The 27,958-nt window shown below is 42.3% G+C and overlaps 2 protein-coding genes across 2 annotated transcripts in view; one reads left to right on the top strand and one right to left on the bottom strand.

Annotated features, from left to right (window-relative positions):
- The window catches only part of si:dkey-256h2.1 (uncharacterized protein LOC337520 homolog), a 61,881-nt gene extending 56,155 nt beyond the window's left edge, over nucleotides 1-5,726 (bottom strand). Inside the window, exon 1 of the mRNA XM_007904786.2 lies at nucleotides 4,888-5,726. Within this exon, the coding sequence (XP_007902977.2) occupies nucleotides 4,888-5,726 (839 nt within the window). The remainder of the gene's footprint in view (nucleotides 1-4,887) is intronic.
- Nucleotides 5,727-11,930: 6,204 nt separating this feature from the next.
- On the top strand, nucleotides 11,931-22,129 carry tac1 (tachykinin precursor 1). The gene is made up of 5 exons (XM_007904761.2): nucleotides 11,931-12,380; nucleotides 14,526-14,628; nucleotides 18,548-18,571; nucleotides 21,208-21,261; nucleotides 21,378-22,129. Exons 1-5 carry the CDS (start codon nucleotides 12,267-12,269, stop codon nucleotides 21,425-21,427), a joined length of 345 nt encoding a protein of 114 aa, XP_007902952.1. The 5' UTR covers nucleotides 11,931-12,266; the 3' UTR covers nucleotides 21,428-22,129.
- Nucleotides 22,130-27,958: the final 5,829 nt, after the last annotated feature.

Raw genomic sequence — 27,958 nt, 5'->3', positions numbered from 1 at the left:
CCTCACGTGAAAGGTGCTACATCAAATGCAAAGATTATTTATTATTAATTTGAAAAGTCATCCCACACCATTTCTTAAATGAATCCAGCATTTGGACCTCTTCCTGATTATGCATTTCATAGAAACAATTTTTTTTCCTTTAGAAGACAGAATTTTTCAGCACAAAAGGAGGTCATTCGGCACTTTAGGTTTAACACCACTACTGTTATCTATTTTCTGCATTACTCTTTTTTATTTATTCCAATTTTCAACTCTTTCCCTATACTCTTCGCACTTTTACAACAAGTATTCAACAATTTCCTTTTAGAATAATATTCATGCAGACACAATAGTTCAGCTGGAGAGAAATGTACCTAGGTTCAGCCTAACCAGAGCACTGTATACCTTGAGCACGAGTTCTCCACTTAACTGACCCTGTCTATCTTGTTTATTCCTGCCACACAGTTTCAACACAATGAACAATGAGATAACTAACACCTCCGGGACTCTTTCAATTTCCCCCTAGCACGTTGCACCATGTCCATGGAGTACATTATTTTGCACAGTCAGCAGCTTTAAGTGCTGCAGAGCCACAAGTATTTGAAATTGCTTTGTAATATTCTTGCAATAAAACCTGTTCCATCAGGCCACTAGGTACACCTTGAAATTGTGAATTCTGACTCCCACTTCCTGTAGTAATAATGTGCATGTCACTTTAAACATAAGTTCTGTGGATTGAGGTCCTTTCCCATAAAAAATCAGTATCATTAAGTCAGTAAATTCCACTATAAAATGAAAAGCTAAAAAGTCATTCTTCAAGGCATTTTCTTCACGGATTCTTTACATTTGCCACACTCTGCCTAATAAAGATCGACACATTTCCTACCATTGGAATAGTGCACAAATATTAAATCTAAAACTAATCTCATGGGCTCATGTCCCAGTCTGTGATGAATTTGCTGATCTTAGTTTTATCAGCAATTAGGGTGTTGCAATTGGCCTCCGTGCCTCTGGGTCAGAGGTGGGAGGGTACAAGAAAACATCTAAAATTCATGCTCCACAGGCACAAAATTCCTTCTAGGCTTAACCTGTAAAGTTAAGATCCTACAGAATTGTGAAAACTTCTTCCAATTCAGTCTCAATTTGAAAGGTATGGGAACTGTGCCTGTGGACAAAGAAAGGTTGACGATGTCTTTTAGCGGGGGAGTGTTGCTGGTTAGCAAGAGGAAAAATGGTTCTTTTTAAGAAATGTGGAAAAACGGCTTTCAAATCAAATTCAGAATTTTCTATAATTCTACATCACCTTAAATATTTTTTTATAATGGTCTTACAAACAAAATCCATGTGCCTTTCAAGCATCTCATCATGCATGCATTCATATGGAGGTTGACCTTTGCTGTGATCCACTTGTCCTCTGGTCCAGTGAACTACTTCACATTTACCATCAAGACTCCTTCATAGATGATAATGACCACTTGTGCAAAACTCAGAGGGCAATTAGCTGCCATAGTACCATATGTCAGTAGAAGGAAAAAAATCAAAATTTCTTCAGAAGAGCCAGAAGAGAAAGAGACAACAACAACAAAATTACATTTGTATACCGCCTTTCACATCGGGACGACATCCCAAGGCAATGGACAGTCAGTGTTTCAGACCCAAGCTGGGAGTCCGGATTAGGGAGGGTGGAGGGCGGGAGGGGGGGGAAGCAGGGTGATTGAAAGCACGGTCAGAGGCAGGTCTTGAGATGGGTCTTGAAGGAGGCAAGGGAGGGGGACTACGGGGAGTGGAGTTCCACCCCACAGATGTTGGGGCAGAATGGCAGAAGACCCACCTGCCAATGGTCGCAGAGGTTGGGGGGGGGGGGGGGGAGCAAGGCCATGGATTATTTTGAAGATGAGGACCAGGATCTTGATCTGCATTCTCTGTTGAGGGGAAGCCAGTGGAGTCAGGCGAGTATCGGGGTGATACGGACACGGAGTCTTGTGTGGGAGAGGACACGGGCTGCAGAGTTCTGGATGATCTGCACCCTATGGAGGGAGAAGTTGGGGAGGCCGACAAGCAAGGAGTTTGCATAGTCAAGCCTCGATGTTATGAATGCGTGTATGAGGGTTTCAGCAGCCTTCGGTGAGAGATAGTGGCGCAGCTGGGCGATGTTTCGGAAGTGGGGGAGAGAGAAAATTGAAGCAAACAGCAGAGGGAAGAAAAGCATGTTTAAAGAAGAAGAAATTTATTGACTTGGTTATTTCATTCAGGAGCCACTATTAATAATGACTAATTTTATCTGTGAGATTGTTGGCCAGGATACCTGGAGAAATTTCCTTCTCTTTTCAAAAAGTGTCATGGGATCATTAAGATCCATTTAAACGGGAAGACAGGACCTGGGTTTAACATCTCATCTAAAGAACAGTCCAGCAGTTGCCCAACATTCACTGAAGCATCAGTCTAGACCCAGCTCACAGTCCCGACTTGGGGCCTGAAGCCAGAATCTTCTGACTCAGAGGCAAGAATGCTGCCAAATGAGCCCAGGCTGACACACGGTAGCATGTCACTTACAAGAAATTGCTGCTTTGCTGCACATCTACTTAATAATAAAATCATGCTTACAATTTGGAGATTTTCTTGAATGGATATGCATATAATAATCCTTACATTCCATGTATCCGGCTTGACTATGCTGACTGCCTGCTCGCTGGTGTTGAAATAAACCAACTATCACCTCAGAGTGCCTTGGTATATTTCAAACAGCAACCGAATGTTCCAGAAGGTTTGATAGTTAAATGGTTAAAGGTAGCTTTGCTGGACGGGCTGAGGTTAGCATCTGATTACATTTCATATTTTTCTGGGAAGATGTTCACTCCTCTGAGATAATGAGCAAAGGGGTCCTTGAGCACAGATGTAAGATCAATGGACCACAGAAAGAAAAGGCTGCAGCCTCAGACACCTGCCTATCTCAAGGCTGAGAAGTACGTTGTCCATATCTCTCTGTGCAAAGCAGCCTGCGAAGGGTGGGGGCTATCTCTGTGACAAGCAGAGGTAGAGTTAGAAACACCTAAAAGATGTAACTTTGAAATAGTTGGAGTTGTGTAGAGGGTCAGTGTACATCCCATTCTGTATCCATGTATACGTACAGGGGTGTGGGAATTTACCTCCAGTAAGAAAGTGACTATTAAAAGTGAAAGAGGAAGAGTAGTGGGTAATATGTTTTCGGTTCTGTCTGCTAGGCATAGAAGTAATAACAGTAGTAGTGGTTGGTCCATTTGAAATGCAGTAGTCAGGTTAGGCAGCATGAGTGAGGTGCTGGACTAAGAGCTGATCGTTTCTGTTGAGTTACAGGAGCCACTCCTTGATTCTGTGTGATAGTTCTGTGATTAAGTATTGTTTTTAGATTGGTTGTATATCCGTGTCGTTGTATGTTGCAGCCTATTGTGTTGTTATATGGTCATATGGTTTACATTTACATTGCTGAACTTTACTGTTTGTCATATATATATAGCTGATATTAGTGGAAATAAACACTATACTCTTACGGTCAACTGTCGAATTATTAACACTGGATTTCCCAACTCTTCCTTCCACAAGCTGCAGATTATTCAGAACTCTGCAGCTTGTGTCCTCTCAGGCTCCACGATCCAATCACCCCCGTTCTCACCCGTCTTCACTGGCTCTCCATCCCATGGAGAACAGAGGACAAAACCCTCATTCTCACTTTCAAAGCCCTCCACGGTCTTACTGCCCCCTACCTCTCCCAACTCATAACCCCATATCAGCCGATCTGCTCCCTCCACTCGGTGGACACCAGCCTGCTTCAGGTTCCCCACACTTCCCGCCCCACCATTGGCTGTCAGGCATTCAGCATCTCTGCTCCCACACTCTGGAACTCTATCCTGCAATCCCTCCGTCTCAATCCCTCTCTTGCCTCCTTCAAGTCCCATCTAAAGATCTTCCTCTTCGACCACGCCTCCTGCCACCTTCCCTCCATCCCTCCTGACCCAAACCCCTAGCTTAGATCTAAAAGGTTCTGACTGTCCAGAGCCCTGTGACATCTTTCCAACTTGAAGGGTGCTATACAACTGTAAATTGTTGTTCTTGTATGCAGCAATGGATTTTTTTTTAAACCTACAGCAGGGGGTGAAGTTTATTCATTCAGTGATCTGAGTTGAGTTTTTTGTTTGTTGAGTATCTGACACATGCAGAAACCCATTACCACGCTTAAAGGTATCCAAATCAGCCTGAGAGTACCACATATGTACGCCACCTATCCAGGAATGGAAAGTGTACTCTCTCTCCCTGTACAGATGCATCCTGCTTGCCTAATTCTGGTGAGCATCAGGAGCAGCTGGCACGAGCCACGTCTTGCAGACCACAGTGTGTGTTGGGTGTCCTGCTGCAGTTTAACCGGCTAAAACTGCATAATCTGCCATTGAGCACAATCTCACAAGCTTTCCACTGCTTGTCCAGCTAACGGGAGTAGAGTGAGAAGAGTCCGGTCTCCGGTGACCGGTCTGCCCTTCCAGGTCCTGCCAATGAGCCAGTGCGGCTGTGCTGCCATCAGCAGTGCCCTGGAATACTGCGGACTCGCCCGGTTCAGATACCGGACCGACCACGGAGACCGCCACAGAGGAGTGCCTCGACTCCGACATTCTGCTGTCACGCAAGTCAACTTGGAGGCCAGCGCAGCTTTCAGGCTTTGCCACATTTACCTCCAGAATACACCGTCACCACACATTCCTGTCAACCCTCTGAAGAGCTTGAGAATCCTCGGACTGAAAAGGTCCTATAACACATGGCAGGCGGCCGATTATTGTCAGATGTCACTCTGAAGAATGAGATCAAACTCACTCTCCACCACATAACACCTCTGTCTCTCTCCCTCTGTGTGTGTGTGTGTGTGTACCTACAGGTCTGTACCTTTTTTCCATGGAGCTGACCAGCTGCTGCTTCATCCACCTGACATCATGGGCCGCGCTGTCGTCGAAGGACATGAAGAGCACATGGCTGCTGTCGGGCAGCTCCCCGGCCACCAGGGCGCCCAGCGACTCCGGCGCCGTCCACAGGCACTCGAGGAAGCCCGACTTGTTGGTGAAGGCGTGGAAGAGCAGCGCGGCGGCCTCCCGGAGCGGGTAGGCCAGCGGGCCGTCCAGCGTGTCCAGCTGGAAGGAGGGAGCAGCCTCGCCCGGCTCCGGCCGTTGCCGCCGAAGCCGGGCCGCTCCGGGCGGCGGGGAGCCGTGACCGTGAGCCGTCTGCTCTTTTACCATCCGCAGCACGTCCCCGCTCCGCCCGTAAAACCGCAGCGCGGCCCCGGGCCTGTCCGGCGGGGGGCCCCCGGGCCTGTCCGGCGGGGGGCCCCCGGGCCTGTCCGGCGGGGGGCCCCCGGGCCTGTCCGGCGGGGGGCCCCCGGGCCTGTCCGGCGGGGGGCCCCCGGGCCTGTCCGGCGGGGGGCCCCCGGGCCTGTCCGGCGGGGGGCCCCCGGGCCTGTCCGGCGGGGGCCCCGGGCCTGTCCGGCGGGGGGCCCCGGGCCTGTCCGGCGGGGGCCCCCCGGGCCTGTCCGGCGGGGGGCCCCCGGGCCTGTCCGGCGGGGGGCCCCCGGGCCTGTCCGGCGCGAGCTCACGGCCCGAATTCAAATCCGCCGCGAGCGTTGCTGCCGTTGCGGCGCACGCGCCGACCAGCAGGAGCCAGGCGGCGCCGAGCGGGAAGCCGAGCGCTCCTCCCCGAGGGCCCGAGCCCGAGCCCGGCCTCCCCAGCCTCATCTCCTCTCCCCCGTGCCCTTCCCGGCGGGACCCGGCCGGACACCTCCCGCCGCGCCGGAGGGCACCCGATACAAAGAATTGTTCGTTCGTGTCGTTTCAAAAAAAAAACCGAACGCGCGCAGCAGCACAATGGCCGACGTGAAACTGAGCAACAATCAAACCGCCAAAAATGGCTTTCCCTCCTCCGCGCCGCCGCCCCCGTCCGTCCCCACTCGCCGCCGCCGCCGCCGCTCTCACTTCTGCTTCCGCCCTCCCACAGCGATCAACAACCATAAGCGGCTCGAGGTCAATGCCTCTGATCAGATAACGGCCTCGTTGTAACAGCTTTTGCTTTTTATTTTTGTCCGCGGGTGTCTGACACACGTGGAAGCCCATCGCTCAGCTTAAAGAGTATCCGACAGCAACAACGACAACATTACATTTGTGTGGCACTTTTCGCGTCGTCGGGAGGACGTCCCAAAGGCCTGGACGGTGCACAGCATTTCAGACCCCAACTGGGGTCAGGAGGGGGGAGGGGAGGGGAAGGGGGGGGGTGGCCGATGGCATAGTCGAAGAGGAGGGTCTTGAGGTGGGACTTGAAGGAGGGGGTGAGGTGGAGTGAGTGGGCGATGGAGTTCCGGAGGTTGGGGGCAGAGTGGCTGAAGGCTCTCCCGCCAATGGTGGGGCGGGTGGGTCGGGGGACACGGAGCAGCCCGGAGCCGGCTGAGCGGAGGGAGCGGGCGGGTTGGTAGGGGGTTAGCAGGTCGCAGGGGTAGGGTGGGGCGAGGCCATGGAGGGCTTTGTAGGTGAGGACCAGGATCTTGAGCTGGATCCTCTGAAGGATAGGGAGCCAATGGAGTCGGGCGAGAGTGGGGGAGATGGGGTCACGGAGTGACCAAACCAGACTCCGGGCCCCCAGATTCTGCGCTGTGGTACTGCTGGAGTCTAACCAGCTAAAACCACACAGCTTGCCATTGATGTTGCTGTCCGGCAAGCTTTCCCGCTGCTTGCCCATCTGGGGCCACCGTTAGGGCTTTGACTTGCAGGGTTAACAGGAGCTGAGAGGGATGACTCCCTGCCCCCAGTGACTGGTCTGCCCTTCCAGGTCCTGCCGATGAGCCAGGCTGGAACACTGTGGACCCGGACCCCTGAGACCATCACAGGGGGCTGGCTCGATTCCGACATGCCATTGCCAGGCATGTCACCTTGGAGCCAGTTCAGCTCCAAGGTGACCCCTCTTACCTCCCCTTCCCCTACAAAATACAATCCAGTGAAGCGCTTTGAGATATCTCATTTCTCTAATCTTTTTCAAGCATTCAGCTAGTAATAATAATTATTATTATGCATTCAGCTCATTTATTAGCATTTTATTATTTTTAAAAGGAGGGGAGACTGCAAAGCAGTCTAAACATCTGGAGACACCTCCAAAGTGAGTTACTGGTATAATAATAAAACAATCCTCTCATTTGATACAGTGTATTTCGTTGGTGAATGTCTCCTAGAGCTTCACAGCATATGCTGTAAAGTGTTGTGATTGTGTATTTTGCAGGTAAATGTAGTCGTCAATTTGCACACAGCAATGTCCCATAACAGCTATGAAGTAAATGACCAATTTTATTTGGAAGACTGTTGGCCAAGATACCAGGAGAAACTCCCTCCTCTTTTCAAATAGTGCCATGTCATTTTTAACACTACCCCCCACCCCCAAACAGGCAGACAGACCTCAAATGACAGTGTCATTTGAAAGACACCTGAAACAAAGAAACACCCCCCTCAGCACTGCATTAGAGAGTTAACCTAAAAGTTTGTATGAGTTCCAAGATCTGATGTGTGTCAGGCTGGCTCATTTGATGGCACTTTTGCTTCTGAATCAGGAGGTTGTAGGTTCAAGCCTACAACATTGTTGGAAACATTTGGCCTGGAGATCTGGCAAACCCTAGCACTGTCCGCCAAGCTCGCCAGCGTCCTGACTGCGCGGCTCCAGGAGGTTACTGCCTCCATTTATTTGCAGGGAATCGAGACGGACAAACGGCGTACAATTATACAGAGTATGGAATTACCCAAAGTAATAGCCCCACCTGAATGATTTCAGAGACTTATGGAACAGACCACAAACTTTCTTGTAACATCTATCACTCTTTCACCACGAGAAGAAATATTAATAGTTGGAGAAAGGAGCAATGCTTTGAAATTCAGTGGCTAAACTTGCACCACAATTTAACTCACCCATTGATATTTTCAACATGTTCAAAGCAAATCCAGATCTAGAAGCTATTTGTACTTCAAAAAAAACACTGAATAAACATTGTTACTATTGGAGTCTCTTAGTAGTGATAGCAATTGGAAGAAATACTGCAGAAGGAATCTCTATCAATGCAACAACCGTACTCTCTAGAGAGACTTAGCTCAACATAATAATAACGTTAGTCATATCAGAGCACTATTTTGGATTTCAGAGGGAAAATTCTTATTGTGCGAAACACGACCAAGTCAAACAGAATAATAGATCTGACATCTTTAGCTTGTGTTAAATGTTTGGACGTTTGTGTTCGGCACGGACAGGTGAAACGGGATGATACATTGCGGTGTATACTTTTGTTCCTTGCAATAAAAAGAAAAACAATGTGTCTGTCTACAGAATCCCAGGTAGGATTTGGCACTTACAGCAATCCAAACTCTGAAAACCGAGCAAGCGGCGTTGGCAATCGCGCATTGAGAATTTGTGGTTGGAATAATATATGCCTCGAGCTGTATGTTTATATATTTTTCTTCTTTTGCACCTGTTCCGTTGTATTCATCATATTCAGCAGTCATAATGTTTCCTACAAATCTAATATCGGGAACGTATTTCCTTCTGGTAAATAAAAATAAAAAAGGCGATTGGATGAGACCATAAGTTCAAAAAGAAAGGTCAACGTCGTGCATATGTTGTATTCATTTTTAAAGACTTATCTCATAAGTGGCCTCGTTACATCAACGTGAGTGTGTCTGAGAAGTGGGAGCATTCCGTTGCCTGGAAATAAGATGGAGTGGATTGATCGTACTCAATTTATAGGATAAAGGAAATGGAAGTCTCTTTTCTAAACTGACTTTGCTTGGTTGGACCCAATCCAATTCCCCTGCATGAATCAACAGTGAGCATTAGCAATAGTTAGATAATCCATTGAGATAGATTACAGCCAGAACTTGTTAAATAAATCCTGATTCCTAATCCTCTTTAAATTGGATTGAGGCAAATTATTGGTTGTGGACCAGTGAGGCTTTCCACCCATTCCATCGAAACTCCTCGCTCATAGTGGGAAAAGGATTGAGAAGAGACGAGTGTTTCAATGACCTGTCGAATTACCTCTCTGCATTGCGAAGGCTTATAAAGTTATGATCAACGTTTTTTTTACGAAAAGCATTTCGAATAAACATTATTTGCTTTTCAAAATATAGCTTTTGCTCACGATATGGTTTGAAATCGTGCATCGGTATGAGTCAGTGGCTGTGATGTTGGCTTGCACACAGGCAGTGGGGGCGGAATCACTGAGATGATCTCTCTCATGTTGTGCATGAGGGCTGTTCCAGGTCAGAGCAGCTGGGGAGGGAGGGGGACACTGCTCTGCTCCAACACCAGGGCGCTCTCTGTTGGGGGGTGGAGGTTGGGGTTGAGTCGTTGCTTGGTTCAACAGTCTGCTCACATGATGTTTGCAAAGACTGGATAGCAACAAACAAACAACACTTGATAGCTAACTCTCATTGTCACCAAGATTCAATGGTATTATTTCAATCCATTATAGTGTTTCAGGGAAGAAGTCAAGTTGCAATGCTGTCTTATATTTATGGTACAAGAAAGAGCGACAGACTGATAACAACCCCAATCTGATAGTTTTTAAGGTGCAGCGATCACCCAGATATGTGTCAAGAGACAGTTGGAAATGGTTACATTGGACACACAGTACTTCATTGGAGATTGCCTCTACAAATTTATGAAACAAATATAAAAACCTAAAATAAATGTGGAGTTAAGATTCGACGTTTCCAAATAACACACTGTGGTGGTTTTTTTTTTACAAAAGGAATAAAGTGGCGTGCCATTCCCATTATTTTTCTTTTTCTGCATACGTTGTATTTTTTGTTCAGATCAGTAAAGTTTGCACTCTTCCTCGGGTCTTGGTAATAACAAATTACAAATTGTGCAGTACACTGCTGCTACATACTGGACCCCAAGCGGGTCTGTCTGTATATTTGCGGTTGGCACGGCTGCTGGAGTACTTTGACTGGAGAGTTGAGGGAAATTCTGGGTTCAGTGTGAACATGTATTTCCATTTATTCCAATTAATTAAATTGCAACACTACCGACCTCCTAACAAGACAACAGCGACTGGAGTACTTAAGCACCTGTTTAGTTTCCTAATCTTCACAGGTGAGAAAATGAATAGTTAAGAACCATCGAGGGATTTAGAAGCGGTGCGTCAGACAGAGCATTGGCTGAAATCTTTTTTCTTCTGATGTTCCTGCTATCACAATTCATCTGCTCCCCGGGTAAAACCATCCTTGCAAATATTTAGTCGCCCTCTGCGCTCAAATGCTATTTAACTATTTTCTCTTCTGCTCCTTTTTATAATCAAATATAATTCGCAAGTATAATGAAAGTGATTCTGAACGCGAAGCGTTTCTTCCACTGAAACCATTTGAACAGAAAATATGCGATGGGGAGTCTGAGGAAGAGCATAAAGTAAATTGAGTTTTAAGAATCGACCATTTTCAAATCCAGCCATTTGTTTAAGTAGTATAATAAATAGAGAATGGGTGTGAAGGGAAAACCCAGCACTGTCAATTGAGAAGTTAATGATGCTTTATCTGACAAATAACTCATACTTCAGATTCATCTAAAATGCAAAGACAGAGGGTGACCGGTATTTTAATAATATGGATTACATGTGTTCAGGCGATAGAAAGATCTCGGTGATTATATTATAATAATAATAATAATCCTTGCATTTGATATAGCGCTTTTCACGTCGGGAGGACGTCCCAAAGCGCTTCACAGAACACACTGTAAAGTGAATTGACTGTATATTTGTGGGTGAACGCGGCAGCCAATTGCGCACAGCAATGTCCCACAAACAGTCGTAGATTGAAAATGACCAATTTATTATTATTTTTGGTTTTGGAGGGATTATTATTAGGCTCTGTGTGGAGTAAGGAAACTTGCCCAAGGTTTCGCCCTCTGCCTGGAATTGAACTCAGGTCTCTCGCTTGCAAAGCGAGTGCTCTAACCACTGAGCTACAGGACTCCACTATTGACAAGATTGACAAGAAAGCTAATAAATATTGACAAGAAAGCTAATAAATAATAACAATCCTTACATTTGATAGAGAATCTTTATATCAGGAGGACTTACTGTGAGCACTGAATACCATGTAATACACAATATAGAATACGTTCAACAAGTTTAAAAAATGTTTCCCTGGGTCATTTTTGGGAGTGTATCATAGCAAATCTAATTTAGTGCAAAATGAATAGTGCACTTCCTAAACCACGCCTGATAACCCAGCACTCAAGAAAATAAAACAATAATAAATTGGTCACTCAATCCACGACTGTTTGTGGGACACCGCTGTGCGCAATTATCTTCCGCGTTTCGCCCACAAATATACAGTCAATTCACTTTACAGTCTATTCTGTGAAGCACTTTGAGACGTCTCGAAGACGTGAAAAGCGCTCCAGCAAATGCAAGGATTATTATCATTAAGGAGCTTCCAACATAAATTCCGATTTGCCCTTCAAGTCTTTCCGATGAGTCACTTATTCTTTCTACCAAAAACAAAACTCCTTCGTGAGGACTGCAATTACTCATTTGTAGTTTTTCTCTCCACCTTGAAAAGTTTGACTTCCCGAGACAATACATCCAATCCAACTCGGTGTAAACGAAATGAAATGTTTTGCGCAGAACATGACGTCGATGTGGACATCCATGTGCCCTGTTAATCCCAATGGGAAACGAGTTAAACAGTCAGACGTTACAGAGGATCTTGACATTTCTGCACTTAATCAAATATCGATCTCCCCCGTTTCCTGGAGGAGAGGGCAGACCGTCACCTTGGGGAATGCGACAGGGTTACTCTGGACCAATACCTGCCCTCCATCCTTGCTCTTTGCGGGGTATAAATTGCACTGAAATCCAAACTGTGCTTTCATTCAGACTTTTGGCTCCCAGGTGAGGTTGCCAGGTGTCCAGCCCGCCTTGCTGCAGGAGAGCCGTGGGGCTGACAGGAGCCAGGACAGCAGACACAGACACACACACACAGACACACACACACAGACAGACACACACAGACAGACAGACAGACAGACAGAGCTCGGAAAGCACGGACCGGGATCGAGGGTTTCCGGAGAGTGCCGAGTCTGGTGCTGAGAGGACAGCGCCCATCACTCCCACCTTCTCCTCTCTCGCCGCTCCCTCCAGCAGCTCCAGCAGCAGCTCCAGCAGCAGCTCCAGCAGCGCCAACCCCGCACCACCAGCCGCTCCGTCTCGCTCTCTGCCACCATCCCCTGCTCACCGCACACCGAACATGAGAAGCCATCGGCTGCTCGCAGTTACCGTCATCCTCATGGTGTTGGCAGAGGTGTTTTGTGAAGAGATGTCTCCCGATGAAGACACGTCCCTCTGGGGGGACCGAAGTCAGGTAATGTTGGAAGTCACAGGTTAAAATCATGAACATTTAAACGTGTGGCTGTGTTACACCGTTATCTTTTAATGTTGCATCTTATTAGAAATAAAGACATTTCCAGCCCACACACACACACACACACACACACACACACTCGCGTCCAAAGCTTTGAGGGTTGTAGAGTATGCACTGTTGTACTTTTTGGTTTAGGGTCACTGAGCAAATGCCTACTGCCATTCGCAAGAACGTGGCAGTGGGAGTAATGCTGTTGTGCTATTTGCAGTGTCCAAAGCGAGATAGGAAGGGAACTATAATCATGAAGATACACTGTAATTTCCAAATAGATTTGATAAGATTGTAACGTGGATGTAGGCTGGGAGCTGCGTGCACTGCTTGGGTGTGGATGGGTGGAAATTGAAGCAATTAAATGCATTCTAATTCATTTATAATGCAAGTGTCCTGTAAGTAAATCTCTGTTACAAGACTAATTGCCGCGACTTCTGTTGTGCCACGAACCAGTACAGTGCCAAGGCACCTCGCTGTCTCTGCAACCCAACACGTGTATTTGTGTGTGGGAGGAAATGCTCTTTCATTACATTCTGCAGCAAATCGCTTCCGATCGTCCATAAGAGGCAATATTGGAAATAAAGCCAGCCGCAGAGGAATTATTAATACTGGGAATGAATTAAATGGCACAACCTACAGGGGGAGGGGGGAGACATCAATGTTTTTTTTTAATGTGTGAATGGGAGAACAACTGGAGAAGTGGCTCCAGGGCATGTTAAAGCGCACCAAACCTGGACAAGGAGTTGTCATGCTGCGTTTGCATCCGCATTCAAAAGTTTTAGAATCACAACCGAAAAGCATTTGCTTGCGTTACTTTTTTTTCCCCCCGAATCGCTGCATACTTCAGCAACATGAAGCCATCAGCCCGAGATATAACGAGATTTAATCACATAACCCTGTGGAACTTGAATGCACTGTGGGGATTTTATTGGCAAGGGTGAGGGGTCCAAGAAAGGAAATATTCTGATACTTTTTTTGATGTACAAGAAAAAAAAAAGCAGGTCGATTTGAGTTTGTTTTGGGAAATCTAGACCGACTCTTTTCATCACAGCAGATTGTCCAGGAATATTCTGAATAGAGTCAAATAGACTCTATTCAACATATACCAAGAATAATGAATGTTTACCTCAAATGAAATGTTAATGAATTAGAAGAAGTGCTTCCAGCTCCCACTTATCCACTGGGTGTGGTTTCCAATCATGTACAGTATATCACATATATATATTATATATATATATTATATATACATATGTCTGTCACCTTCTGGGGCTTGGAAAATGCAACCTGCAGGAGTAGCTGTGCTGTTCCCAAGCCATTTAGAGCTGACAAATGTGCTTTGGTAAAGAAAGAGCACAGACTTGCCTTTATGAAGCGCCCTTCACGGATTGAAGTGCTTGAGTAGTGGTGTTCCTGTTACATCCGCGTATTTACCTGTGTCTCAAGATCAACGTGGAATAAATCTATTCTTAGTCTGGAGTCCCCGATGAAGTCAAACCCTCTGTTGGCAAAACCCTTTCTTGTCAAGTAGCAGAAAATGAGCAAAGTAGTCCTCGGTGCGATTAGACGAAAGCTTAACAAAGATTTAAACAGCTCGACAAAGATTTAAAAAGTTATTATCTTAATATCTCATTTAAGTTCACCCACAGCCAAGAAAACAATGTAGGGGCTGATCTGAACTGAAGTCCCGTTCCACTTTGCAATCGCAATATTCACAATTTAATATCACCCAAATATTAAAACTATCTTTTAAATGCAAATTGCTATAGGGGGGAGGGGAGAGGGGGGGGGGGGGGGGTGGTGCTATCTAGCACTTGAAGCATTGAGCTTAGATGAAGCAATTTTATAAACGATGCCTTTGAAATGAATTGTTCTGATAATAATTCATAAAATGAATTATGAACCCCATTTTTCTGAAAATAATTTGCAAACTAAAGATTGTGCTCGCTGTCAGGTTCTAGCCTTACACTGACTGATCAGCGCCTTGGGACGTCCTCCCAACGTGAAAGGCGCTCTATAAATGGAATCTTGTTGTTGTTGTTGAGATGCGCTGCAATGGAAAGTGCTCTTCAATGTATCTGTTGGGCTTGATTTCAGGAGGATTTGCTGGAGCCGGACTCGGTTCGGGAGTTGCTGAGGCGAATGATCAGGAAACCAAGACCAGAGCAGTTCTTTGGCTTAATGGGGAGACGCTCTGCAGGTGAAGTGTCTCTGGTGCTGGTAGGAGGACCTGTTTCTAATCTAGATTGGTTTTAGGGCACTGTGAAGCCAAGTGATTGGGCAGCACCGACTGTAGTAACAATGTGGAGTCCTGTAGCTCAGTGGTTAGAGCACTCGCTTTGCAAGCGAGAGACCTGAGTTCAATTCCAGGCAGAGGGCGAAACCTTGGGCAAGTTTCCTTACTCCACACAGAGCCTAATAATAATCCCTCCAAAACAAAACAATAATAAATTGGTCATTTTCAATCTACAACTGTTTGTGGGACATTGCTGTGCACAATTGGCTGCCGCGTTCGCCCACAAATACACAGTCAATTCACTTTACAGTGTGTTCTGTGAAGCGCTTTGGGATGTCCTCCCGATGTGAAAAGTGCTATATCAAATGCAAGGATTATAATGATCAATCCTCTCACTTGCTTTGCACTGACTGAAATCAAGCTTGTTGCCGGTTCATCACGAAATGACATTCTGCTCTCACCAGGCTCGACTCCTCACACAGTAAGCTGCGAGGTTTTATCACACTGTAATGCCTTAGCATTATTTGACGATAATTGTGACATTATCCCCTGTTTAGTTCAATGTGCGAATTCTCCATTCATAATTTAAATAACCAGTAATTATTTGGGATTTATTTTCCTTTCACACGATTTAATCTCAGACAGGTTTATCCTGTATGATATAGTTTATCTAAATGAGTGTCCGGCACACAATTGAATACAATTAACAATGGCAGACAAGAAGGCTTTTTACATTGGATGTGCAGATTGAGTCAGTATAGTGAACTCGAGTCCAGCATTACAATAAACCACGATTGCGTATAGTCACCAATGCAGCACGACTTAAAGGACTACAATAAATGTTACAGCTTATTGGTTCAGGTATCAGTATTCGTAACAGAGGGGACACACTATTTCTGATGTTTAAGTGCATTAAGGTATTACAAAACAACTGTAGTAACATTGTGGAACAATGAGCTCCTCTCCATCACACCTGGGCTCCTCTTGTTGTTGTTACAGTGGTTGACGTGAAATGTGGCTATGTGCAACGAATCAAATGGACAGCCACCTTTGCTGCTTGTTCTCTCTGTGTCTGTTGCCAAAGGAACTGGCAATGATGTATTTATTGTGTAGCTCATGTAAGACATTCTATAAACTACACAATAAAACTAAAATGCACTAAATACCAGATAAACTATTATTACAAACTTATCGCCAAAAAATAACATATGTAGACATAGCACCAACACTTTTGGTTCGTCGTCAAAATATACAGTCACTACACTTTACAGCATATTCTGTGAAGAGCTTTGAGACTCTCAACAATGTGATAAGGCACTATATCAAATGCAAGGATTATTATTATTATTTTGTGACGTTTATGCTGAAATTTGATGAGACTGGACTGTTGGACTTCTTCTAGAACCATTTAACATATTTGGAAAAATAGCAACCACTTCTTACAACCTCCTCTTAATTTTCACTCCTTATCTTCTAAATACATGGTGTCAGCCTGGCTCAGCTGGTAGCACTCTATTCTGACAACATTCTCTGGAACGCCATCTGCCTGGCCCTCTCATTCCTCACTTTGAACCCCGCCTTAAGATTTTTTTTGAGTTTTCTCCTTCCTTAGCTTCCCCTCACTCCTGTTCTGTGAAGGGCTTTGGGATGTTCTCTCAGCGTGAATGGCATGGCATAAATATAAATTATTGTTTAGATTCATTAGTAATTCATGCATGATTGTACCTGCAATTTTGTTCAGTACAAAATAACTGTCTCATTTGCCTACAAACACTCATGAAACATGTCAGTTAACACTGAGTGTAAAATGCTTTGAGATGTTTCAAATTTATATGAATGCAAGTTTATTTATTCATCTATTCATTCACTGATTGGTTATAAAGGCTCTAGAGCCAGTGCAGAGGCAAGGGACAAAGAGTTAGAGGAATGAACTACAAGCAATAATTAGACAAGCTTTTCAGTCTTGAAGGCATGCAAGATTTTAAATGGAATTGAGAAAGTGAATCCAGAATAATACTTTTGGTTACACCAAAACGGCAGAACAAAAAGGATTCAGGTTTAGGACATAAAGGCCAATTTCAGTGTAGACACCAGAAAGTTTTTATTTACCCAGAAAGTATTTAATGATTGGAATAGGTTACTAGGGAAGGTGGTTGCAATTTGACCATGAGGACACTACAGCCAAGCACAATCCTGTTCTCATCTGCCATCCACAAAATAATTTTTTACAGCAGGAGTCACAAAATAGAAATCAAACACAGTAACAATAACAACAACAACTTTCATTGATACAGTGCCCTTCACATTGGGTAGTTTCTCAGAACATGAAGGATGTGATTCAACAGTTGCAATAAAGGTTCATTTTGTTTGTTGTTAATCCAGGACTCCTGAGACCAATTATAGAATTCCCTTTAAAGTAATGGTTGCATCTTTTGGGTATATGGTTTAATTTCAGGCTGCCGATTAGATAAAAATAGTGTTAGATCCATGTAAGTTCTTTTCTTATGTGTTTATACATATTTTTTGAAAATAAAGTTAAAAAAATGCACACATCTGGTTTTGCCTAAGTACAGGAAAGAAGGGATCTTTATTTATCAAAGCCATACTAACTGTGGTTTGTATTAGTGTAAATAAGCTTCTTTGGCATTTTTGTGGTCTGCATCTTATACTTATAATTGCTAGCCCAGCTATAATTACATGAATTAAGTTTTTCAGCAAGAGAAATGAACTTGAATGAAAAACTATCAAAGTTATTACATTTTTGCCTTGGGCAGAAATTATCTTTATTCTGATACAATAAAGTCTATTAATTTATGTTAATATCACTGTTATGAGTTTTAAGACATTACAAATGGTAGCATATATTATTTTTTAAAAATTAGAAATTTAAGTTAAGACGTGTAGAACAAGATGCCATTAAGGAAGAAAACAAAGTCTGGATCTTCATGTCCTATCACCTACCAAAATCTCTGATCTTTTCTTATCCCATTCCCCTGCTTGTCCCCTCCGCTTGGCTAATTTGGAAATGCTGGACAACATTGATGGCTAAGCTTTCCACCCCATCCATCATCGTCACTGTAAAATGCCCTGAGACATTAATCTTTGCGAAGGGCAATGTGTAAATGCATTTGTTTAAAAGTCTAGAGATTGCAAGAGAAAAAGAAAGACTGATGAAAGAAAACAGTTTAGTTTTGAAGTAGGGTAATGAACCAGAGTAAGCTTTTGTCATATACTGATTGCTACAAATCCCATATTAGACAGAACATTAAGATTGCCATTGTTAGTTTTTGATAGATTGCAGTATGATGCATCTTGATTTCAACATGAAGGAAGCAGAACTAAGGTGTACAAAGAATAATAAGAGCATAGAGGAAAGTTCAAATGAGCACTAACTATAGTAGTATCAATAAAGAAAGATAAGAAATGATGCAGTGTCAACAGAGGTCAATGGATTGCTGCAAAGAAAATAACCAAGCAGACTTGGTTAATCTGTCCAGGATTGAAAGTGAGGTGTTTTAAGTGTCTCCCCAGATATTGCAGCTCTATGTGTGAGTACTGTACTATATTTTTTGTATTGTATGCAGATTCTTTTTCTGTTTTAGTAAAATGTATTCTCCAATCTCCTGATGTTAATGAATAGCTGGATATCCTTGATAAGGTCAATTGCTATTAAGAATATCATTGATAGATTAATTTCAACAATGCTATGTGGAATTGGAGTGATCCTCATAGGAATATATGTTTAAAATGGAATAATTATATGAATCACATTTAAACTCATTAAGTGACATTATGAAACAGACCACTTACTCTTTATATCAAAGGTTGGTGTTTCTTCTTTCGGGAAATAACTAATATTTCTCACATTTTTCTTGTTTTCCAGGAAGCAAACCTTTGACTCGCAAAAGTAAGTATCAAAAAATGATTGTCTTATCATTGAAAAAACAGAAACAAATAATAAACTGAAAAGCTAAATCAATTTAAGAATTGTCAGTATAAACAGTTATAGCAATAAAACTTTTTTTAGATTTACTCCAATTTGGAAGGAAAGTTAAAATTCCGTTTGGTTATCCAAATGATGACTTTGTTCTTAGAGTTGAGAAAACTTGCAAACCTTCAACCTGAGTTGTAGAGATCGTTAATTTAGTAAACAGATACTTGGAGTATCTTACTGCTCAAAATGAACATGTTAAAGATAGCATAACAAAACAGGGCACATACCTATTAGGATAGATGCAGAACCAAACATAATATCAGCTGTTATTGAACTATTTATACACAAATCCCATATATTTTGATGCAATGAAACTTTGATTGACCCTTGTGTAATTCAGCCTCATTAAATGATGCTCCCAGTCTTGCTGCCCTTTAGTATATTTATTATAACAAACTAACTGTCAAACATTATTATTGCCTGTTAGGAGTCCTGTAGCTCAGTGGTTAGAGCATATGCTTCCCAAGCAAGAGACCTGGGTTCGATTCCGGGCAGGGCGAAATGTTGGGCAAGTTTCTTTACTCCACACGCCCCTGTTTACCTAGCAGTAAGAAGGAATCCAGTTGTTAGTCGATTGGTGGATCGCTTTTCTGGGGGTAATAATTCCTTCAAAAAATAATAATAATAAATTGGTTACTTCAATCCACGACTGTTTGTGGAACACTGCTGTGCACAATTGGCAGCCGCGTTTCACCCACAAAGTATACAGTCAATTCACTTTGCAGTATATTCTGTGAAGCGCTTTGAGACATCTCGAAGATGTGATCAAGCACTATATCAAATGCAAGGATTATTATTATTTTTATTGCAACCTTGTAGTCATTGACAAAGAAGATTTTTTTTAAAAAGAGGGATATCTCTTGTGGTTTGATTTATTTTCTATGTACTGTACAGTATACAAAATTTCTACAGGAACCTATGTAAAGGTTTCCTATGATGAGAATTCTGTAATAGCCAATTTTCATTGTTACATAATATACCTAATTTATCCCATTGGAATAAACCACCATCCTTATTTCAGGCTTTGGGATAAAATCTACAAATTTATTTAGAGAATAGAGGAGTCATGTGGAGTATAAACACCGGCACAGACTATTTGTGCTGAATGGATTGTTTCCATGCCATTTCACTCTATGTAACTCTATAATGTGAGTATTGACAACATCAACAAAATCAACAACTTCATTTATATAGTGCCCTTCACACGGGGCAGTGTCTTGGAGCACTTACAAACTAACCATTAGTTTACAATAGCAAATCAGGAAACAGGATCTTTATAATAATAGTAATAATAATGCTTGCATTTGATATAGTGCCTTATCAAGAATTCGAGAGTCTCAAAGCGTTTATCATCATGTTATTTTATTCTTATTCTTTTAGTTTGATACCTCACATACCCTAAGAGTGTGTCTGTGATTATATGTCATACTCTATGCAAGTGTCAGCCTGGTGCAGTGAGTCAGAAGGTTGTTGGTTCAAGCCCATGTCGAGACTTAGAATCACATAGTCTAAGATAACGCTCCAGTACAGTGGTGGGGTGTGTTGCATTATTGGAGCTGCCGTCCTTCAGATAAGACATTAAACTGAGGTCCAATCTGCCTGTTCAGGTGGATGTAAAAGATTCCGTGGCACTATTCGAAAAGAGAAGGGAGTTTCTCCTGGTGTCCGGCCTATAATTGCCCAAATAAAATTGGTCACTCACTCCATGGCTGTTTTTGGGACATTGCTGTGTACAACTGGCTACTGTGTTTTGCCCACAAAAAATATGCAGTCAATCTACTTTTCCGTATACCCTGTGAAGCACTTTGAGATGTCTTGATAACATGATATCAAATACAAGGATTATTATTTTTATTATTCTATTCTAAACAGTATTTTTTCTGAATTTTGTAGAATAGAAGTTGGGTCATTTACCAAATTGTTATTTAAATTTGAAGATCCTTCTGTTTTTCATACTCATGTACATTATACATTACATTGAGGCTACATAAATTCATTGATCTTGAAACTCTTAATAGTCATAATTTATTCTAAAACTCTTAGTGAATGAAGTTTGTTTTGTAAGGAATATTAGGAGCCCAATATTCCTGCTAAAATACTCTAAGATTTTGATGCTGAAATTGAGGTGATTGCCTTGGAATTTTTGGTTACAAAGAGCTCTGGAATATCTATGGAAACCCACTACAAAACTAAGACTAAATTTAAGAATTTTTAAAAATTGTGCATGATTTCCAATTTCAAATCACAGAGTTAAGGCTAAATTCATCAAGAATTTAAAACTTTTGGATTCTATGTAAAAACAGCTGTATATCAGTGTTTAAAATGAACAAGTCAATCAAATCATTGCAGTCCACCTCTGCCAAATCTACCATTTGGTATTCACTTACGTGAATTATAGATCAGTTTCAATCATCACTTGTGAGGTAGTAAGCACTTTGTTACAGAAGAAACGGTAATGATGTTTAGAACAAATGGTTTGAATCAAAAGCACAAGTACCCAATAGATTTATCAGCATTATATTCAGAACATATGTTCATTGTTTTTCTAGGGCATAAGTTAGAGAGTTTTATTGGACTCATGGGAAAGCGTTCTTCAGCTGCTGGTAAGTAACCAACAAAAAATATCAAATTAAGATATTTGCTTAAAAATCCTGATTTTACTGTGCCATTCCCTAATCACTTTAGTTTTTCCAATGATGATTTTTTTCTCCTCCTACAGATTCCTCTTACGAGTGGAAGCCAGTACAAGACTTTATCCAAAGACGTTAATGAATCATTAGAGAATAATATCCAATGGATGTAATTTGTTTTAATTTGCCAGGAGGAGAGGTTATAATGTTATAGTATATCTCTCCCTGGTATGAGTTGATTGTTAAAACTATTAATTAAGTCTTTCGTTGAGAGATTTATTATTTTTTTCTTGTCATATTTACAAATGTTCAAAGTAGGGTGAACATTAAGGAGGTGCCAAACGTCATCCGAGTGTGTATTAAACAGATTTTGATAAAACTCACAATGTCCGTGGTAATTGGAAAAATAAATGGTCTCATAATTGATATTCTATTATTTTGTCATCTCTGTACTCAAATTGTCATTGTTGCCAAATGTGTTCAACAGATGAATACATTAGTCTCAGAATTCATGGTTGATTTATAGTGAGTGATACAGAACTAGTGATGGTTTTATGATTCAGTACATATTATTACAGTTTGTATTTTAATGTGCCTCATTGTTTCATAATAAATGTATTGTAATTAATGCAACAAAAACATACTTGTATTATTCTAAGACATCTATGAGAATGTTCGCCAGCAACATATAAAAAATGTTTCAATTGGATTTTTAAAATGCGAAGTGTGCATCATGACTGGGATTGCCATTCATTGTTTAACCAATTTGGCTGGATTAAAAATGTTTTTAAAAAAAACTCACACTGCTATTTTGCGTAGACAAAATTAAATCGAAAAGGAACTATGGATAATAATTAATAAATTCAAAGTATTTGGTGAACAAAATATATTTGTTGCCCACATTTATTCCTCAGAGATTTAAAGTGGTCAATTACAGTATTATAAATATCATTCTCGCAAGCTTGAATTAATTTTGGCATCTCATTGCAATGTTAGAGACTATACTTGGATGAACATTTGAGGAGAAAGAATATAAATGGATGTGAGGAAAGAGAAGGAAACTAGGATAATAGTATCATTTCAGAAGTTGAACAACGTTCTGGTCAGTCCACATGTGAAGTGCTTCTGGAAGCGCTTTGCGGCGTCTCAGCGATGTGATAAGGTGCTATATCAAATTAAAGAATTATTACTATTATTATATTATTACTAAATACAATTCCAGTCATTGCAATATAAAGGAGTTGCCCTGGTCCTAGAGGTAGTGCAGAAGAGAGCAATGAGGATGTTCAGAGAAATGATCAGTATCTTGGAGTGCAGTTCTTCTGATAAGACATTAAACCAAGTTTCCCTCTGCCTGTTCAGGTAAATATTAAAAATCTTACAGCACTGTTTGAAAGGAAAATAGAGCTTCTCCCAGTATCCTGGCAAACAATCTCCCAATAAAAAAGTGGTCATTCACATTATTATGGCAATTAATGGAACATTGCAGTGTGCAAATTGACTACTACATTTGCTTACACATGCATTTTTTTTGATCAGCCGGGTAACCGACACATGCGGAAACCCATCCTCATGCTTAAGAGTATCCAAACCAAACTGAGAATCCCATGCATCCCACCTACACATGGGAATTCCAGAGCTAGATTGTTGGAATGGAATTCACACTCTCTCCCAGCAGGGACACATCCTGCTTACCCAACTCCGGATAGTATAGGTGCAGATTGGCAAGAACCAAGGCTTGGGGACCCCAGAGTCTGAAATGGAGGTACTGCTGGGCATTGGTAGCAACTTTCCAGTTGCTTGCCCAGCTAGGACCACCCTTTCCTTTGGCTTTGGCTTGCAGAGTTAACAGGAGCTGATCTGCATTCAGTGATTGGTCTGCCCTTCCAAGTCCTGTTGAGCCAGGCTGGCTGTGCTGTTGTCAGCGTGCCCTGGAGTATTGCAGATCTTCCTGACCCAGGAGCCAGACTACCGAGTCCACTGGCTCGATTCTGACATTCCATAGCCAAATATGTCACCTTGGAGCCAGTTCAGCTCCAAGGAGAATCCGCTTACCTCCCCCCAAGGAGGACAGTCTCTAGTTGATTGTTTATCATCCAACAAGCGTGGGTTTGAGCCCTCACTAGGTGGATGGTAGGCATCAGGAACTCCCTGCAAGCTTTCTGGTGGCCAATAAAGCTCAGAATGAAATCCGTGGGAGCATTGTCACCAGTATATTCTGTGAAGTGCTTTAGACGTCTTGAAGATGTGATAGGGCACTATATCAAATGCAAAGATGATTATTATTATATTATTATCTTTCTGTCCGCAACTTACACATGCAGTCGCTACATTTTGCAGAAAACGTTGTGAAGTGCTTTGAGATGTTTCAATATGATAGCACATTGTATCAAATGCAAGGATTGTTATTATTATAAATTAGGTCTCTTCAAGAGATGCAACACTGCTGTGCGCAATTGGATGCCTCGTTTCACCCCAAAATACACAGTCAATTCATTTTACAATATATTCTGTGAAGCGCTTTAAGACATCTTAAAAACATGATAAGACACTATATCAAATGCAAGGATTATTATTATTATCATGATAGAGATGTATAAGACTTTTAATGGAACTGAGAAAGTTAAATCCAAAACAATAATTTCAGATATCTAGGGCACAGATTCAGGGAACTAGAGGGTAGTTTTGGAATAGACACCAGAAAGTATTTATTTACTCACAGGGTATTAATGAGTAGAACAGTTTGCCAAGAAGGTTGTTGAGGCCAAGGCCTAGGAATTTTTAACAAACAAACCGTTGCAGTGATAGGAGGCCAGGAGGTTGAGTATTCTGAAAGGATGAGATCAAATGACCCAAAAGGCCTTCTATGTTCAAACCAATCCTGTGATCTAGTTAGCTCCAGTCGCTAACAAACCCTTAGAGTAAATGGGCCAAATGGGCTTCTAATACAGTAGCATTCTTATTATTATGCGCCCCTTTATAATGCAGGTTTCTTGCGGATCCGAGGTTGGCTCAAGCACACGCACTGGTCAACCTCCCTCATAATGTCCACAGAAACCACTCAGGATAATCTGCCGACCTAGGCAAAACCTCAGTGTGCCGCTCCCTCACCCCCTCCCCCCACTCTGAACATCGCAATTGACTCCACTTACTTTGACACCGCTGGTTGTTTTATTTTTATGAACATTTATAGACAAATTATGTTCCTTATTCTGACTACATAGTAAAAAAAAACCCCAGTCATGTTCTTGTCTCACTCAACCAACACGGCTTATTTACCTTAATAGTTAAAATAGTTAAAAACCATAATATGTTCAACTGCAGAAAGTTGGTGCTCACCCAGGCCTTGATGTTTGAGAAGGAGGGGGACAGAAGATCAGTGAACCTGGGATTTGCCAAGAATGCCAGAGAGGATTAACTCGATTCTGATATTTGATTCCAAAGCATGTCACCCAGGAGCTAGTTCAGCTTATTTCTTACCTCCTATCTCCTACCTCCCTACCTGCCCCTCCAAGGAGGCTAGTTGCTCATTTGACACTAGTTGCTCATTTGACATCTGCCAAGCACAGGTTTGAGCCCTCGCTTGGTGGACAGCAGCTCCTAGAAACACCTGGATCGTCCTACACCCTGAAAAACAAGAGAGCAAAGAATGGCATCTACTTGACATCAAAAGCGATAAAGATAATCAATAATAAGGAACAATACTAAGGTCAGAGAAGGACATAAATAGAAAGAAATAGCAGATGCTACACGAACCAAACAAGAATAGAAATACTGAAAATCCGCAGCAGATCAATCAGTATCTGAAAGTAATAGCTCGGTAAATGTTTCAATTGCAGCCCTTCATCAGAAAGAAAAGTGACCATACTTTTTTCGGTCAAGATGAAAGAGATAAAGTCCATTGAGTCCACATATGCTCCCAAGTTTATTCAACATTGTATCCTCCAGTGTAAAGTGGGTAGTTGGGGGTGGTGGGGGAGAGCTTCGTTGTTGGGAGGTGCTCTCCGTCAGTTGAGGTATTAAAAACTAGATCCTATTTGTCTGTTCAAGTAGATGTTAAAGATCCCATGACATTATTTGAGAAAAGCAGGGAATATCTCCTTATGTCCTGGTCAACGATCTCCCAGATAAATTGATCATTCACTTCATGGCTGTTTTGTGGGACATTGCTATGCATAAATTAGCTGCTGTGTTTGTCTGCAAATGTTCACTTCACTTTAAAACAATTATCTGTGAATTGCTTCTGGACATTATAGATTTTACATTGAATTTATTCATGGACAGCAATATCAACGGCAAGCTATGTGGTTTTAGCTGATTAGACTCGCAGTAACCCAACGTACACTCTTGGGTCCCCAAACCTTGGTTCTTGCCAACCTGCGCCAAATACTTTCTAGAATTTCCAGAGTGAGGTTAGCAGGATGAGTCCCTCCAGGGAGATAGTGTGCATTCCATTGCAATAATCTATCTCTGGGATTTCCATGTGTAGGTGGGATGCATGGAATTCTCAGCTTGGTTTAGATATTCTTAAGCAGGATGATAGGTTTCCGCATGTGTCAGACACCTGGCTGACCAAAAAAAAACTATATTGAATATTATTGTTCATTCACAAATGTATTACGTTTCCCATGAGCCTTCTCTAGTGCCCAGCTATTTGATTCATGTTTGTGCATGTGTGTACGGATGTTTTTAGTGCAAGTTTCTTTACTCCACATGCCTCTTTTTACCTAGCAGTAAGTAGGAACCTGGTTGTTTGTCGATTACTGTTTATAGGATATCGCTTTGTGCAATTGGTTGCCATGTTTCCCCCAAAAATATACAGTCAATTCACTTCACAGTAGATTCTGTGAAGCACTTTGAGACATCTCAAAAACGTTATATCAAATACAAGGATTATTGTTATTATGAGACAAAACTAGATATAAGCAACTAAACAACAGTTAAAATTTCCTGGAATTCAACGAATTTGAGGGAGTGGAGCCAGTAACTGTAACTAATAAGGCTTTAATGTCTATCATGAAATCACTGGCTCATGGGACAGGATGTATGTTTAGATTTTCAATTTAGTCCACAAAAATATAATGATTAATTAATCAAAAGCCTTGTGGCAATCAAAATAAATTACACAGTGATCTCATTTTCCTCTAACACTAATGTCCACTAACAAGATTACCCGGATGTTCCTGCTAATCATTTGTTCATACTTCCACACTTCACAGGATCACTACAATCTTATGCCAATGCTTGTCAGTCTTCCCAACTCTTCCCTCCACAAGCTGCAGATCATCCAGAACTCAGCAGCTCGTGTCCTCTCCCACACCAGGCTCTGTGACCCCATTACACCTACCTCTGTCCGGCTCCACTGGCACCCGATTCCTCTTAGGGTTGAGTTCAAAATTCTCGTCCTCACTTTCAAGGTCCTCCATGGCCTTGCTTCCTCCTACCTCTCCTACCTGCTAACCCCTTATTAACCTGTCTGCTCCCTCTGCTCAGCAGGCTCTGGCCTGCTCAAAATCCCCCGCCCGGCCCACCCATCATCGTCACTTGACCCTTCAGCCTCTCTGCCCCCACCCTCTGGAACTCCATCCCACATCCATCCACTTGCGTTAAGAAACATAGACTGCCACCGCTCTTTATTGTTCCTCATTATAAAGTGGCTTGGAACTTTATGGACCCAATGTTATGTGGGTTCTACTATAGTAACAAAATTGTACCATCAAATTTAGGAAACACCTAAAAAATATGCAGAAATCTTAAGATCATAACTTATACATAAAATTATTTATTTTCATAAGCCTGTGAAGCATGTGATAAATGTGTCAGATAACACCATATGTAGTTTGAGAAAAAAAATTTAGTCAACCGGATGTCTGACATATGTGGAAACCCATCACCATGCTTAAGAGTATCCAAACCAGACTGAGAGTTCCATATATATATGCCACCTACACATAGAAATTTCCTTGTGTCTGGAATAAACAGTGCACACTCTTATGTTGTCAGAGTGTCACGGACAGGATACAATTCATATGGATCAGTCCTTTTGAAATCTTGTGCATGTATTCACTTTGAGGATTGAAAGGATCATCACATATCAATTAAGTACCTCAAACATAAGGACACATATCTGCCACACTTCTACAAAAAATAAAAAAAAGCATCCTAGCACATTAAGAAGTTCCAGATGTTTAGTTTCACTACCACATCCCTTCAACATTCACCATATTACTTCTAACAATGTTTTGTTATACTTAACAAAGTGAATAAAAGAAACTGTTTCTGTTGACCAAATTTTACAGCTCGCTTAAAATCATATTTTTACACATTCCTTGGAATGCTCCTAGTGTTGGAGACAGCATAGACTTCCCTGCCTCGAGGGTTCTGCCGCCCTTTGCAGGACACAGTTAAAAGTGGGGTCTTGTACCCTCTCTCCCTGTCCCCCCCCCGCCACCTCCACTCCCTTTTCGGGATTGCAGATAGGTTAACAGCACACAGGATGTGCACACATATTTTGGGGATGCTCCCTTTAAGCTCAGACGGGAAACGCCCCTATGTGCACTATATACTTTTGGTGCCTGCACACCACTTGATAAGGCGCACTTGACGATTTCGGATGGTGTCCAATGTGCACTGTACTCAGTCAGACTTTGTTATGTTCCTCCTCTGAAGG

This window comes from Callorhinchus milii, unplaced genomic scaffold (genome assembly GCF_018977255.1).
Source record: "Callorhinchus milii isolate IMCB2004 unplaced genomic scaffold, IMCB_Cmil_1.0 Scaffold2, whole genome shotgun sequence".
Classification (NCBI taxonomy): domain Eukaryota; kingdom Metazoa; phylum Chordata; class Chondrichthyes; order Chimaeriformes; family Callorhinchidae; genus Callorhinchus; species Callorhinchus milii.
This window is presented reverse-complemented; position numbering and strand designations above follow the sequence as displayed.

Coding starts and splice junctions, on each gene's coding strand:
- tac1 (XM_007904761.2), top strand. CDS start 12,267: ATGAGAAGCCATCGGCTGCTCGCAGTTACCGTCATCCTCATGGTGTTG. Junction 18,572..21,207: donor CAAACCTTTGACTCGCAAAA/GTAAGTATCAAA, acceptor TTGTTTTTCTAG/GGCATAAGTTAGAGAGTTTT. Junction 21,262..21,377: donor AAAGCGTTCTTCAGCTGCTG/GTAAGTAACCAA, acceptor CTCCTCCTACAG/ATTCCTCTTACGAGTGGAAG.